The 16,782-nt window shown below is 44.2% G+C and overlaps 1 protein-coding gene across 1 annotated transcript in view; it reads left to right on the top strand.

Annotated features, from left to right (window-relative positions):
* Window positions 1–16,782, top strand: part of LOC144681135 (hormonally up-regulated neu tumor-associated kinase) — a 70,216-nt gene that overhangs the window by 6,989 nt on the left and 46,445 nt on the right. Inside the window, exon 2 of the mRNA XM_078542863.1 lies at window positions 5,442–5,734. Within this exon, the coding sequence (XP_078398989.1) occupies window positions 5,442–5,734 (293 nt within the window). The remainder of the gene's footprint in view (window positions 1–5,441; window positions 5,735–16,782) is intronic.

Here is a 16,782-nt window from a genome sequence, read left to right on the forward strand (position 1 = left end):
TACTGTCATGCATGATGCTGCTGTCTCCATGCAGGCCCCTTCTGGACTGTTCTCCCAGTCTATTACCATGTGACTCTATGGGCAGAATTTTACGAGTCGGCGGGCGGGGCGGGGCCCGCTCGCCGACACGTAAAATGATGCGCGGTGACGTCAGGGGGGATCTCCTGATGTTTTCAGGAAGGCGGGAGCGCAACCAAATCAGCTGCGTTCCTGCCGACCTGTCAATGGCCAATTGAGGCCATTGACAGGGTCAATTAAGTAATTAAAGGACCTGCCTGTCCAACCATAAGGTTGACGGGCAGGCCAGGAACCCCGGCAGGAACGAGAATAAACATGAAACCTCATCCACGGGCGGGATGGGGTTTCATGTAGGCTTTAAAAATTTTTAATAAAGATTGTGTAAAAATTATGGATATGTCCCAACTCATGTGACATTGTCACATGAGGGGACATGTAAGGGAAATTTTATTTTTCTATTTTTGTCTTTTTTACATTTACAGATGATCTCCCTGAGGCTGCACTTAGCCTCAGGGAGATGAATGCGCTCTTTTGTGCGCATGCGCAAAAGAGCGCAGTCTCGATTTTGGGATTCCTCCCCTGCCTGCACAGGGAGCGCATAGCGCTTCTGTGCGGACGTCACGTTGGGTGTGCTTTAATTGGCCCGCCCACGTAAAATGGCACCGCGCCTCCAATCGGGGGCACCGATCAGAAGCGTGCCCGCCCATCAACTTCCCCCCACCGACAGGGGGAAAATTCAGCCCTATAGATCCTACCATGGGTGGTGCAATTCTCCAGTCCAACATTAACACTTGCTCTACCGAGCACCTTTACATTACAATGGCATGCAGGCACATACAACATGAGACAAAATGAGATTTTATGAAATATTTTGGGGCACTGTTTGTATAGTCAACAATATTATCATCCAAAAAGTGATAAAATACCAAGATTGTATAATGTAATTACATTTAGTCATTTTAAGTGATTAATTCTCTTCCAATCCTCTTCCAACCTCCCTATCTCCTGACTGTAATTTAATATTTTTACGTGGCCTTTATATGTGATTTTACTGTTTTTTAAAAAAAAGGCAGACACTGGAAACTTCAATAATTTCCTTAGTTTACACTTGGCTAAGAACTGTTGCATGCTGCTTATTCAGGTTAGGCAGCATTTGTGATCCATTTTCTTACTGCTGTGCTTCTTCAAGATTAAAATCGCCATTTATGCATCTTATCTCTGAGATTGATCAGTACTTCCTGCTTTGCTGCTGCGTGGACTTGCTCCCTGTCTACCAAGAGCCATGGTACCTCCTCACTTGCTGGATGTGACAACACATCACATGGCAGTCAGTCACAGAGGCCATTCTGTGAAGCCCAGAAGTTAAACAAGGCAGGTTGGACCCAGCTTTGCGCTGAGTTGGTCATTAACAAAGTGAACACTGAATTTAAAAGTGGGTGGCTATCACGTATGTGTACACTTTACGCCACAGCATAGGCCCTGCCTTCGCACTAATCCAATTTGCTCCACTCCTGGCTCCATCATCCATGTGTCACGCCTGCAGCCTGACAACACTGTAATTAGCAATAAATATATCTTGGGGAAGAAATTCAGCTTGGTGGTACTACGAAAGTCACATTGGCAGCCCCAATCTCGTCCCACTTGCACTTAATAGTCAGTTGCATTATATGGAAAGTGGCTGGTTAGCTCAGTTAGCTAGTTGGCTAACATGTGGTTCAGAGTAACACCATCAGCACTATTCCCATTCCAGCTGAGGTAGACTTGGAATCTGCCTCCTCACCTGCCCCTTGCTTGATGCGGACTATTGCCCCTCAAGCTAATTAACCAATTGTCTCTCTCTAATCAAAAGAGATGCCTACAATTTCTCATGGACTATGACTAATTTCCTACCCGCATCATGGAAATTAATATTAGGTGGGGTGAATAAGAGTGGACCAAAGCTATCTAGCCCTTTTTTGTGTAACTGCCCACCACAAATTTCTACCTTGTGATATGTAAGTGTTCCAGAAGTTCTGACTTATTATACAGAGCTTGTGTTTCTTAATATCGTATTAAGAGATGCAGTTAGGTACCAAAATTTTATGAGTAGGTAAAATGGCTCCCAGCTTGCCTTACCCTAGTTATGAATCTAACTTGTTCTGTTCAGTGAGCTGTTGGTGTAACTTAGCTAAACAACAGCTAATTACTATATCGAACAAAGTAGTAAAAAAGAATTAGTTTACTTAGTTTACCTTTACTTAGTTCTGTTGAAGAGTCATACGGACTCGAAACGTTAACTGTGTTCCTCTCCGCAGATGCTGTCAGACTTGCTGAGTTTTTCCAGGTATTTTTATTTTTGTTTTAGTAAAAAGGACTTTTGGATACTAAGTGCACAATAACTCAGACCATGGACGAGTCCAACTCCAACTTGTATCAAAGCTTCACACAGAGCATGGAGAACATTCTGTCCAACAAGGACCAAGTAATCAACTCTATGAACATGACAATGGTGCCCACAATGTTGAATCCTCTCCTGGCTGCTGTGATAGTTTCCATTGCAGCTTACATTGTAGCCAATGACGGTCGATTACAGCAACAATTTATTTACTGCTTTTAACATCATAAAATGTCCCAGGGAGCTTCACTAAAGCATTAAAAACACAATTAGACACTGTGATATGTAATAAGATTGCCAAAAGCTTGGTCAGAGGTAGTTTTTAAGGAGTATCTTAAAGGAAGAGGTAGAGAGGCAGAGCGGTTTAGGGAGGGAGTTTCAGCATTTAGGGCTTGGCGACTGAAGGTACGATCACCAATGATAGAGCAGTTAAAATCAGGAATGGTTAAATGCCAGAATTAGATAAGCACACATATGTTGGAGGATTGTGGGGCTGGAGGAGAATACAGAGATAGGGAGGGATGAAGCCATGGAGGGATTTAAAAAAAAAATGAGAATGTTAAAATGAAGGTGTTGCTTGTCCAGAAGCCAATGTAGGTCAGTGAGCATGGGTGATAGGGGAATGGGACTTAGTGCAAGTTAGGACATGGGCAGAGGAGTTTTGGATGACCTCAAGTTTATGGAGGGTAGAGTATGGGAGGCCAACAGCAGTGTGTTGGAATAGTCAAACCTAGAGGTAACAAAGACATGAATGAGAATTCCAGCAGCAAATGAGCTGAGGCAGGGGTGAAGTCAGGTGAAGTTAAGAACTAGAAGTAGGCTGTCTTGGTAAATGGTGCAATATGTGGTTGGAAGCTCATCTGGAGATTAAAAATGACACTAAGGCAACAAAATGTCTGGCTTACTCTCAAAGTTGCCAAGGAGAAGGTTGGAGTTGGTAGCTAAGGAATGGCATTTGGAATGGGGAATCGAAGACAAGACTATAGTATTCCTGAAGTTTAATTTGATGAAATTTCTTCTCATCCAGTATTGGATCTCAGGTAAGCGGTCTGATAATTTAACAACATCGGAGGAGTTGAGAGAGATGGTAGTGAGCTGGAGCTGAGTGCCGTCAGTGGAAATGTGAAAACTAACACTCTGCTTTCAGATGAAGTCACCTATGGGATGCCTAGGAAGGGGCCAAGAAAAGATTTTTGGGGATCACCAGAGTTAATGGTGTGGGTGCAGGAAGAGAAGCAATTGATGGTGATTCTCTGGCTATGATTAAATGGGTAAGAATGAACCAGGTGAATGCAGCCCCAGAGACATTGGGGAAGAATGGTGTGGTTAACCCATGTCAAAGACTGTAAACAGGTCAAGAAGGATGAGGAGGGAAGGTTAACTTTATCACAGTCGCACAGGATGTCAGTTATGACTTTAATAAGTGTCATTTTGGTACTGTGGCGATGGCAGAAGCCTTGCTGGAAGAATTCAAAAATGATGTTCCAGGAAAGTTGGGGATGGATTTGGGAGGCTGGAGACGAGACAGTATTTTACAAGGATGGTGGGTCAAGGGTTCTTTTGAAGAGAGGGGTGATGAAAGCAGATTTAAGGGAGAGAAGGGCAACACCTGAAAAAAGAGAACAATTAACAATATCAGTTAACACAGGGACCAGGACGGAAGTTGGATGGTCATCAGTTTAGTGGGAATGGGATTGCGGGAACAGAAGGTGGATTTCACAAGCAAGATGAGCTTGGAAGGGCATAAGGGGAGATGGGAGAGAAACTAGAGAAAGGTGTGAGTTCAGTGGTAGGATGGTCAGCTATGTCAGATGGCTGCTATCTTGGCGCTTGGGGCCAGCCTTCATAGGCAGTTCCATAACTCCTGCACTCTTCTATTGACTGACTTAAGGCAGGGATTTTCCGGCCCTGTCACGGGTGAGGCAGCGCCCCAGCCAGAAGTCCATTGACTTGCGGAGGGACCGGAAGATCGCAGAGGCGGTTGGGGGCAAAAAATCCCGCCATAAGATGCCAGGCTAGCGATGAGGAGTGTTTAGGGTACTTTGGATCTTGAAGAAGCCTGCAATGTGGGTGAAGCTTGGTGCCCTCTTATCCTGCTTCACTCTATCCATTGGGAATGTGAAGTAGGTGCTCTTCCCTGAGTAGAAGCTCAGTGACCTCCCTGTTTTGGCAGGGCACAACAAACTGCAATATGTCACTAATGAAACTTGCTGCAGCCTGGGAAAAGCCCGTGGCAGAATAGTTAATTGTCAAGGTGATAAGCAGTGCAGCCCATGCCCTAGTTGTGGGCTCCAGTTGGGACTGCAGCAGGTGACATGGCTCCATGACCATCTCCTTGGCAATATCGGCGTATGAGAAGTGCTACCTGAAGACCCTTTGTAGGTATGGCCTCCTGCACACTGCCTTCCTCCACCTCTCTTCATTCAGATGCTCCTGCTCTATCCTGCTTTATTCACTGCTTCCCCTAACCCTCAGCCCTGAAGGAGGACCTACCAGACCTTGCATGGCTGGAACAAAACTCTTTACAAAACAGATTAAATCTGTCCTGCACCAACACAAAGTTGTTTTCCAAAGGTCAGAATTCATTTATGGAATGCAGAAAATAGCCCACCCCAAAAAGGCCCAGAAATTAACCAGCAGCCTAAGAGGACAAACCAGTAACTAACCTATGTGGTGGGATGAGCCCTTTATATAGTACTCCTGCAGGGTTCTTACTGATAGTTAGTGACATGATTTGCTGAGAAAGGTTATGATGGGATGAATCAAGAATCCAGGGGCAACCACTTTCATAAAAGGGACCTACAACAATCATGGGCCTTAACTTAAAAGTTAAAAGTGCCTCCAAATGGGCCCTGGACACTTTTTCAGCAACTAGATACAACATTATGGGTGGTGGACCTTTGGCAAGGAATGAGCGCACACATGTCACTCACCACATTGGACTCTTAGACATCTGTTTTATGTCTGTAGAACAGGCACAGAGCAGTCATATTGCTCAGCCAACATCTATAAGTGTTCACCAATTTGATTTAGTTGATTTGTTTAACAGGTAGCCATCAAAGTGATTGACAAGAAAAAAGCGAAGCAGGACACCTATGTGCAGAAGAACATGAAGAGAGAGCCCCGCATCCACCAAATGATCAAGCACCCAAACATTGTGCAACTGTTTGAAACACTGGAGACCGAGAACTCCTACTACATGGCAATGGAGTTGTGCCAGGGAGGAGACCTTATGGATCGAATCTCCGAGAAGAAAAAGCTGGAAGAAAAAGAAGTGAGAAAGTACACCAGACAGATCTTGTCAGCAGTTGAACATCTCCATCGTCACGCGATAGTACACAGGTAGAATTGGAATTGCTTCCTGCTCATCCCTAGAGTCAGCTCCTGCTTGTCACATACCTGTCTGTTGTCACGGTTATTCATTCCCTCTCCGCTCCAGAGCTATTTATCACATCAAAGTTTAAACAACAGGGACTGTTTACTGGTTCCTTCCAGCCAAAGGGAAATTTGGGAGTTGCTGTACACGAGTAATTTAAATGGTTGTAAGATCATCCACCACACACTCCTGAATTTCCAATAATGCTGCCAGCAGTGCAGAATTAGAAAATAATCCTTAAAGTATTCATTTATGACACTTAGAGTAAGTTTTTTGATGGAATTTTTTTCTGTATAAATCAGTGGGACACATTGGTGGTGAGAATGAAACACGCACTGTGTTAGTATAAATGGCTCTAATCCATCTGTAAGGTCAAGCTGCTTTCTGCTTTTTTCCAACAACAAGGGGCAGAGTTCCTCTCTGTACTTTGTGCACCCAAGTTGTAAACCTGTATTTTTATTGCAGAGTTTGCTCGTAAGCACAAACTAGAAAAGGAACCAAAGCTCACTAATAGGTTCAGAAAGCTAACATAGGAATAGGCCATTCAGCCTGTTGAGCCTGCTCTGCCATTCAGTTAGATCATGGCTAATCAATGCCACTTTATCGCACTATCCCCATATCCCTTGATGTCACTAGTCTCCAGAAATCTATCAATTTCTGTGTTGAACATGCTCAATGACTGAGCTTCCACAGTCCTTTGGAGTAGAGAATTCCAAAGATTCACCACCCTGAATGAAAAAATTCTTTCTCATTGTTATGACCCAGCAGTTGGTAAAGCTGAGTTATTTAAAAATGCCAGAGGGAAACTTTAAACAACTGTTATAACCTATATTTTTAAGTGGTATGTTTGAGATGCAGCTCTAAATTCAGGAATCAGACCACCAGTTCTTGAGAGGTTTTTATATCAAGCTACATGAGACATTTATTAATTTACACAAGTTAAATATACATACATAGCTACAAATTACTATCATCATAACTTTTAACAAATACCCAAACTAATCTCCACTAAGGCAACAGCAACCCATTGGCTTTAAGCAGACACCAGGTAAAGCATTTTCTCCTTACAAATTCAAAATGAAGTTCCTTTAACTTTGCAGATACAGTGGTAGGCTTACAGGCTTTGATCTTACATTGCCTCTGCCCTGCACACACACAACTGCTATCTGTTATACCCAGCACTCACAATGAGAATTTACATTCAAAGGAATCACCAGTCCCTTTGAACTCCACCTCTTTGAACAACAAAACCCCTTTCATAGTACCAATTTTATTAATAATAAAAACATTGCTTGGTCTCTGCTATCTAGGTGCCAGATTTCACTCCTCTTTTTGAATGCTGTATTCAACAAAATGAAAAAGCACCCAGACTAGCTATCTTTAATCCAATTAAGACATACCCACAGACTAACCCTCTATTTTAAAAGAAAAATAATTTCCAATAATATTATTTACATTAATAGCTTCATGACACTCATCTCAGTCTTAAATGGCCTAGCCCCTATTTTGAGACTGTATCCCCTGGTTTTAGACTCACCAGCCATGGGAAACATCTTACCTTCCTCCACCCTGTCACGCCCTGTAAGAATTTTGTAAGTTTCAATGAGATCACCTCTCATTCTTCGAAAGTCTAGAGAATACAGGCTCAGTTTCCTCAATCAATCTTCATAAGACAACTCCAGCTCAGAATGATCCTGATTTTAAGTCTTTGACATGCTGAAAAAAGTAATTGCCTGGATTTGTAATGTAAGTTACAAAACCATCTTTCAGATGAGACATTAAACTGAGGCCCCATCTAACCTGCTGGGTGCATGTAAAAGACCCTAAGGCACGATTTTGAAGAGTAACAGAGGAATTCTTCCTGGTGCCCTGGACAATGTGTCCCTCGACCCACATCGCCAGAAAAACAGATCTGGTTATTGTCACATTGTTGTTTGTGGGACTTTGCTGTGCGTAAAATAGCTACTGCATAAATGGCTGTCTACAATGTTTCTCTGTCCATGTTTCATCAAAATTACACAAATCAGATCAATCGGGGAATTTAAGAGCAGTTATCTGGTGAATTTTCCAGCATTTTGTAATATTGCAATGAGCCATTTCTCATCCAAAGAGAGGTATTTGCCAAATGCTCTGCATTTGACATTTGAGGATGAATCATTTTTCTTTGTAGTTTAAAACCTTTCCACAGTAGCTATACACAATATAGTAACAGAAAAATATTTTAAATCTTTGTTTTAAAAAAAGAAAATGCCTGGTGGTAAATAACAGATTTGAATTCTGTTTCATTGATAATGGCATCAATCTACCAGGACTGTCAGCAATAGGGTAGATGTTGGTGTGTGTTGTGTACACTCCTAGGGTGTATAATAGGTGTAAAACACTGGAATAGCTTGTGCCTAATATGCACAGGTGTTGGTCCCATTGTTAAATATGTGGGATCATTGTTCAGGCATCAAGTCAGATATTAGCACCCTTAAATATGTTAATGATGGACCTAATGCCTGTTGAAGGACCCTTCTTCATAATTTGTTAGAATTTTTCAGCAGTCTCCACAGCCATGTATGTTTTAAAAGAAAGATTTAAAGCGTTCCCATGGAAACAAGAGGAGCAGGAGTGCTTCCCTCCACTCCAAAAGAGTTGTGCTCACGGCCCCACACCACTCCCCATAGCCCACCACCTGATCCCGTAGCCCAGACACCTCCTGGACATTTCATGTTGATGGTCTGAAATTCATTTTTCTTGGTGGGGGCCAGCATCTGATATTGCTCACCTTGATGGTGCCCTTGAAAATGAACCCACCGTAATCTACCCTGACAAATAAAGCTCTTCCAAAAGTGTTCCCCGCATGTGCACCACCATGTGTTGCACTTTTGGGAGGGCAGCTGGGGACATGGCACTGCAGAAAATTCAAATCTTTTACAATAAATTGATGCATTCCATTAATATTAAGCAGTTTTATATTTCATCAATAAATTCCTAACCGGAAAAACAAAGTGACAGTTAGGTTTTCAGCAGATCAACCAGAACATTGTTTGTTACCCCAGCAGTCATTGCCCCACAACTAACTGCTGTTCTTTGAAAGCCCCATGTTTTTGCCCCTCAGTTTAACCTCCATGATTGGCAGCAGCCCGAGTGCAACAAGTGTGGAGGTCCAATAATTACCCAATTAACATTAGTTTGTTATATTGCAAGGGTTGCTGTTTGAATAACTTTGATATTCTAAAGAATTATTCACTGTGTTTAGATGCAGTGGCAAAGGTTGCTTAACTTGTTATTCAATCATTGAGATCATGGAACTTGTTGACATTACGAGCTGATCTGAAACAAGTCACTGAAACAAGTGAAATATGTTAGTTGGTTCTATTAATGTAATGTTGAGCAATCAAAGAAGGCAGTGTCTAAGTCAATCATTATTATCATTTTACTTGTAGTGAAAATCAGTCAGGGGAAGATTTTTCCCTCGTTGGGTGGGCTCAGCGGGGGTGGGTGGGAAGCCGACCACTGCCCATGATCGGGGCTGGACCGCGATTTCATGCTGAAGGACCAGTTAAGGCCCACCCACCGTGAAACGCACGTGGCAGCGCTCAGCACTGCCTGTAAGGGGGAGGGGGGAGGGCGAGAGTGCAAGTTCACGCATGTGTGCAGGTGCACGCTGGAAGAGCTCCCAGAGAGGCACACTGCCTCAGGGAGATAAAGAGTTTAAAGCATTAAAAATAAAGATTTTTAAAATGTTATAAAACATGTCCCCTCATGTGATTCTGTCACTTGACCAGGGACATGTTATTAATTAAATGTTTTAATTTTTAATTTTTAATGCCTGTTGGAAATCTCATCCCGCCCATGGATGACGTTTCCTAAAAAGTGCAAAGGCCACTTGGCCTTTTCACCTGCCTGCCAGCCGTAAGGTTGGATAGGCAGCGAAAAATTTCATTCAATCACCTTTTTAATGGACTTAACAGGTCTTTTAATTGTTGGCGGGCATGCTGCCGACTCCTGCATGTGCCCACCGACCGAAATATTGCGTGTGTGCACGATGATGTCAGGACGCTCGCCCAACGTCATTTTGGTTGAGTGCATGCCCGCCTGACGAGCATTACACTCTGGCCATGTTTTCTCATTACATAAACACACCAGATGTCAGGAAAGTCCAGATTTATATCTGTAGGCAAATGACGCCTCAATCCTTGCACCCACAAAACTATTCAACAAAATGTCAACTACTGCAGATAATCAGGCTAGAACAGCAAGTGACTGAAGACAAACTAGACAACAAAGACACTGTAAAAACTGACTGTTTATGACTAAGACTAGTTCACGTACCATATAACAGATTTATTCAGAAAGTAGAAGCACATGGTATTAAAGGGACAGTGAAAACTTGGATACGCAATTGACTGACAGATAGAAGGCAGAGAACAAATGTTTTTCTGACTGGAGGGAAGTATGCAGTGTGGTTTCCCTCCCCAGGGGTCAGTGTGAGGATTGTTGCTTTTATTGTTGCATATCAATGACCTGAAACCGTGCACAGGACACGCAATTTCAAACTTTGCAGATGATACAAAAATTGGCAACATGGTGATAGTGACCAGAATAGCAGCAGGCTTCAGGAGGATTTGGACAGACTGATGAAATGGGCAGATACATAGCAGATGTAATTTAGGGCAGAATTTTGCCCTTGGTGGGCGGGTGGGCCCCACCGGCTCGGCGGCAGGCGGGCAGCCGAACTCCGCCACCAAAACAGAGCCCGCCGCCATTTTGAGTGGGTGGGCCAATAAAGCCCATCCAGCGGCCTGCCCGATGGGAAGTGCTATGCGCTTCCTGTGCAGGGGGGGGAGGGATTCCCCAACTGTCAGAGTGTGATCTTTCCAGCATACGCGCAAAAGAGCGCACTGCTCCCTGAGACTAAATGCTGTCTCAGGGAGATTACTGACAGATAAAAAAACTCCAAAAATAGAAAAATATTAAAATTATTAACATGTCCCCCTCATGTAACAATGTCACATGAAATGGGACATGTTAATAAGGAACACATAAACTTTATGAAACATTTTAAAAACAGACATGAAACCTCATCCCGCCAGTGGATGAGGTTTCATGTATTATCAGGAGCCCACTGGGGCTCCTGGCCTGCCCGCCAACCTTAAGGTTGGATGAGCAGGGTCTTTAACAATCTTAATTATCTTGTCAGTGGCCTTAATTGGCCATTGACAGGTCGGCGGGCAGACAGCTGATTTCGCTGTCCGCCTGCCTTCCTGAAAATTTAAAGGGACCGGGATGACGTCGGGGTTCCTCCCGCTGTCATCCCGCGTCATTTTCCCGTCGGCGAGCGGGGCCCACCCCCAAATTGCCGACGGGAAAATCCTGGCCTAATGTGGTAAGTGTGAAGTAACGCACTTTGGGAGGAGCAAGATTTAGAGACAATAAAATCTAAATCGGTAAAAGCAAAATACTGCCGATGCTGGAAATCTGAAACAAAAACAGAAAATACTGGAAAAACTCAGCAGGTCTGACAGCATATGTGGAGAGAGGCTAGTCTAAATGGTACTGTTTTGAGGGGGTGCAAGAACAGAGGGACCTGGGTAAGCCTCCTCACAAATCAATGAAGGTAGCAGAGCAAATTGATAAGGCAGTTGAGAAAGCTTAAGGGACACTGTCCATATCAAGCAAGATCTGAACAACATTCTGGCTTGGGCTGATAGCTGGCAAGTAATATTTGCACCACACAAGTGCCAGGAAATGGAACTATGCAAGGGTTAGAAGGTTGAGTGCCATTCCATTGAAGAAACCAAGCAATGACATCTGAGAGAGCTGGGCCTAGAAGGGATCCCATGGTGACACCATCTATTTGGGCATACATGGTGTTGTTAAAAATGAACTCAACTGCACGAATTGCTGACTTCATAAGTTCAATGAATACTGATTCAGACAACGGCGGTAGGTCTAAATCGCAAAGATATAGTGCCACTGTGCAAATGCCTATGGCTTCCTTGAGCGGTACATTGGTGAATAGGCTAGCAATATCAAATAAGTACATGGACACAGCATTGCTATTGATATGCAAGTCCTGTATGATTTTCACAAATGTGAAGGAATCCTTCACCTTGTATGTGGAAAACTTGACCAAAACTGGTTGTAGCAACTCATGCAATTCATGTTTAGCAGAACCAGTCATAGATATGATAGGCCGTAAAGGGACCTCACTTTTGTGTATCTTGGGCAGCCTATACATAAGCAAATGCAGTGAGCCGTGAGGACAAATTCTACCATACATACCAACCGGCAGCTCGTTGCTCTTACACAAGTCAAACAAGTGTTCTTTTAGCTTGCTTTCAAGCAAGGCTGTCTGGTCATGCTGAGTGGCAGGTCCAATGGATATGAATTTGGATCTGTCATTCAGAATGATATGCATTTTGTTGATATAGTCACACTTATTAAGAATGACTATTCCAGTTCCTTTGTTGGGTTTACAGATATATGTATCTGGGTTGGCCTTGTAGCCTTGCAATGCTACCAGACATGGGTGTTGCATGTGAAAATCGGCCAAGTCGTTTGGAATCCTGATATGCGTGTGCCAGAACAACGAGGCATGCTTTCAAGGATTAAGCATCTTCAGTGTATGCTGCTTTGTGGCAGGATAGTTGGAAGTAGAGGAGTTCAAACTCAGCAAATACCTCTTCCTGTTTGATGTGGGACAAGGGCACACCAAAATTGAAAACATGCACAAGGACTAACCAGCCAGTGCTTGCAATAGTGTCCAACATTAGATGTGATTCTGTAATTGGGCAACATTTGATAAACAATCCTGAGTGTGCTAAGAACTACACTGACAACCAATTCAAGACCAGTCAGGTTCGGAATGTAGCTCACTTAACTTAACTCTCTGTATGCTAGAAGCTACATATATTAATACGCAGGGCCCCATCCTTTGCAGACTTAAGAAACATGTACACATGTTGTGCCTTTGTCAACTAAACAAAATAGGTGATAGCCATTCCCTGGTTCATTTCACAGGCAATGCTTTGACCAATGCCAGTCAAACTGTCTGGTTTGAATTTAATCAAAGCTTGGCAGTTAACTGTCAGTTATCAGTTAACTAGTGCATTCTCCATGGCAATGCCTCGACCAATCAGAGTCAACTTGCCAACCAATCAGCACTCTCATCTCACACAGTATAAATTTTTGTTCCCTTTACAATTTGGTATTCTTGTGAATGACCATATGAGTGCAAGACTAAAAGCTTCGACAGCATGTGTCTTTTTTCAGTAATACTCAAGTTCTGTACTACCAAATAACTATTGGCATAACATTGGCATTAATCTCCCAGACACCACCATCATGATCCCTGGGTATGTCCTGATCCATTGGCAGAACAGACCCAGCAGAGGTGGCAGCACAGTAGTATACATTCGGGAGGGAGTTGCCCTGGGAGTCCTCAACATCATCTCCGGACCCCATGAAGTCTCATGGCATCAGGTCAAACATGGACAAGGAAGCCTCCTGCTGATTATCATGTATCGCCCTCCCTCAGCTGATGAATCAGTGCTCCTCCATGTTGAACACCATTTGGTGGAAGCACTGAGGGTGCCAAGGGTGCAGACTGTACTCTGGGTGGGGGACTTCAATGTCCATCACCAAGAATGGCTCAGTAGCACCACTACTGACTGAGCTGGCCGAGTCCTAAAGGACATAGCTGCTAGACTGGTTCTGTGGCTGGTGGTGAGGGAACCACAAGAGGGAAAAACATATTTGACCTCATCTTCACCAGCCTGCCTGACACATGCATCTGTCCATGACAGTATTGGTAGGAGTGACCACTGCGCAGTTGTTGTGGAGACAGAGTCCCACCTTCACATTGAGGATACCATCCATCGTGTTGTGTGGCACTACCACCGTGCTAAATGGAATAGATTTCGAACAGCTCTAGCAACTCAAGACTGGGCATCCATGAGGTGCTGTGGGCCATCATCAGCAGCAGAATTGTACTCAAACACAATCTGTAACCTCATGGCCCGGCATATCCCCCACTCTACCATTACCATCAAGCCAAGAGATTACTCCTGGTTCAATGAAGAGTGCAGGAGGGCATGCCAGGAGCAGCACCAGCATACCTAAGAATGAGGTGTCAACCTGGTGAAGCTATAACACAGGGTTACTTGTGTGCCAAACACCATAAGCAGCAAGTAATTGACCGAGCTAAGTGATCCCACAACCAATGGATCAAATCTAAGCTCTGCAGTCCTGCCACATCCAGTCGTGAATGGTGGTGGACAGTTAAACAACTCACTGGAGGGGGTGGCTCCACAAATATCCCCATCCTCAATGGTGGAGGAGCCCAGCAGATCAGTGCAAAAGATAAGGCTTAAGCATTTGCAACAATCTTCAGCCAGAAGTGCCAAGTGGATTATCCATCTTGGCCTCCTCCAGAAATCCCCACCATCAGGGATGCCAGTCTTCAGCCTATTTGATTCACTCCACATGATATCAAGAAATGGCTGAAGGCACTGGATGCTGCAAAGGTTATGGGCCTTTACAATATTCCGGCAATAGTACTGAAGACTTGTCCCAGAACAGCTACAACACTGGCATCTACCAGGCTATGTGGAAAGTTGCCCAGGTATGTCCTGTGCACAAAAATCAGGACAAACCTAACCCAGGCAATTACTGCCCCATCAGTCTACTCTCAATCATCACTAAAGTGGTGGAAGGGGTCATCAACTGTGATATCAAGGGGCACTTGCTTAACAATAACATGCTCACTGACCCTCAGTATGGGTTCCGCCAGGGCCACTCAACTCATTACAACCTTGGTTCAAACATGGACAAAAGAGATGAATACCCGAAGTGAGGTGAGAGTGACTGCCCTTGACATCAAGGCAGCATTTGACCAAGTGTGGCATCAAGGAGCCCTGTAAAAACTGGAGTCAATGGGAATCAGGGGGAAAACTCTCCTCTGGTTGGATTCATACTTATCAGAAAGGAAGATGGTTGTGGTTGTTGGAGGTCAATCATCTCAGCTCTAGGACATCACTGCAGGAGTTCCTCAGGGTAATGTCCTCGGCCCAACCATCTTCAGCTGCTTCATCAATGACCTTCTTTCCATCATAAGCTTAAAAGTGGGGATGTTCGCTGATGATTGCACAATGTTCAGAACCTTCGCGACACCTCAGATACTGAAGCGGTCCATGTCCAAATGCAGCAAGACCTGGACAATATCGAGGCTTGGGCTGACAAGTGGCAAGTAACATTCGTGCCACACAAATGCCAATCAATGACCATCTCCAACAAGAGAGAAATCAACCATGGCCCTTTGGCATTCAATAGCATTACCATCACTGAGTCCCCCACTATCAACATCCTGGGGGTTACCATTGACCAGAAACTGAACTGGACTAACCATATAAATACTGTGGCTACAAGAGCAGGTCAGAGGCTATGAACCCTGCAATGAGTAACTCACCTCCTGACTCCCCAAAGCCTGCACACTATCTACAAGGCACAAGTCAGGGGTGTGATGGAATATTCCCCACTTGCCTGGATGAGTGCAGCTCCCACAACACTCAAGTTGCCGGACACCGTCCAGGACAAAGCAGCCCGTTTGATTGGCACCATATCCACAAACATTCACTCCCTCCACCACCGACGTACAGTAGCAGCAGTGTGTTTCATCTACAAGATGCACTGCTGGAATTCACCAAGGCTCCTTAGACGGCACCTCTCAAACCCACGACCACGACCATCTAGTAGGACAAGGGCAGCCGATAGATGGGAACACCACCACCTGGAAGTTCCCCTCCAAGTCACTTACCATCCTAACTTGTAAGTATATCGCCGTTATTTCACTGTCGCTGGGTAAATTCTGGGAACTCCCTTCCTAACAGCACTGTGAGTGTACCTACATCACATGGGCTGCAGCAGTTCAAGAAGGCAGCTCACCACAACCTTCTCAAGGGCAACTAGGAATGGGCAATAAATGTCGGCCCACCCAGCAAAGCCCACATCCCGTGAATGAATAATGTAAAAGAAAATCACTGAATCCCCCACTATCAACATCAAGGGGTCTACAGATGGACAGCAACTGAGGTGGACCAGCCATTTAAATGTTGTGGCTACAATAGCAGATCAGAGGCTGGGAATTCTGTGAAGAGTAACTCAGTTCCTGACTCCCCAAATCCTGTCCCCCATCTACAAGGCACAAGTTAGGAGTGTGATAAAATATATTCCACTTGCCTGGATCAGTGTAGCTCCAACAACATTCAAGAATCTTGACACCATCCAGGACATTGCAGCCCCCTTGATTGGCACCCTGTCCATCACCTTGAATGCGCACTCCCTCCACCACTGATGCACAGTGGCAGCAAGATGCACTGCAGCAATTCACCAAGGCTCCTTCGACAGCACCTTCCAAGCCTGCAACTTCTACCATCTATAAGGGGAAGGGCAGCAAGTGCATGTAAATACAACCACCTTCAATTTCCCTTCCAAGCCACTCACCATCCTGACTTGAAACTATATCATAGTTCCTTCACTATCGCTGGGTGAAAATCCTAGAACTCCCTTCCCAACAGCACTGTGGGTGTACCCACACCACATTGACTGACTGTAGAAGTTCAAGAAGGCAGCTCACCACAACCTTCTGGGCAACTAGGGATGGGCAATAAATGCTGGCCTTGTCAACGATGTCCTCATCCATGAAAGAATAAATATTAAAAACTTGACTTTGTGAAGAGAGTATTTGAATACAAAAAGAAGGAAGTCATTCTAAACATTCATAAATCACTGTTTAAGCCTCAGCTTGAGGATTGTGTATAATTCTAGGCACCACACTTTAGGGTGGATTTCAAAGCCTCGGAAAGGCTAGAAAGTGAGGAGACTCAGGGAGAAATGGATAAATCAGAAGATCTATGTGGATAATTAATGATGATTCTACCAGAGATAAGTGATTTCAGTTGTGTGGGAAGATTGGAGAAGCTGGACGTGTTCTCCTTAGAGCAGAGAAGATTATGGGAGACTTTTT

The sequence above is a fragment of the Cetorhinus maximus genome, chromosome 5 (genome assembly GCF_964194155.1).
Source record: "Cetorhinus maximus chromosome 5, sCetMax3.hap1.1, whole genome shotgun sequence".
Taxonomy (NCBI): Eukaryota; Metazoa; Chordata; class Chondrichthyes; order Lamniformes; family Cetorhinidae; genus Cetorhinus; species Cetorhinus maximus.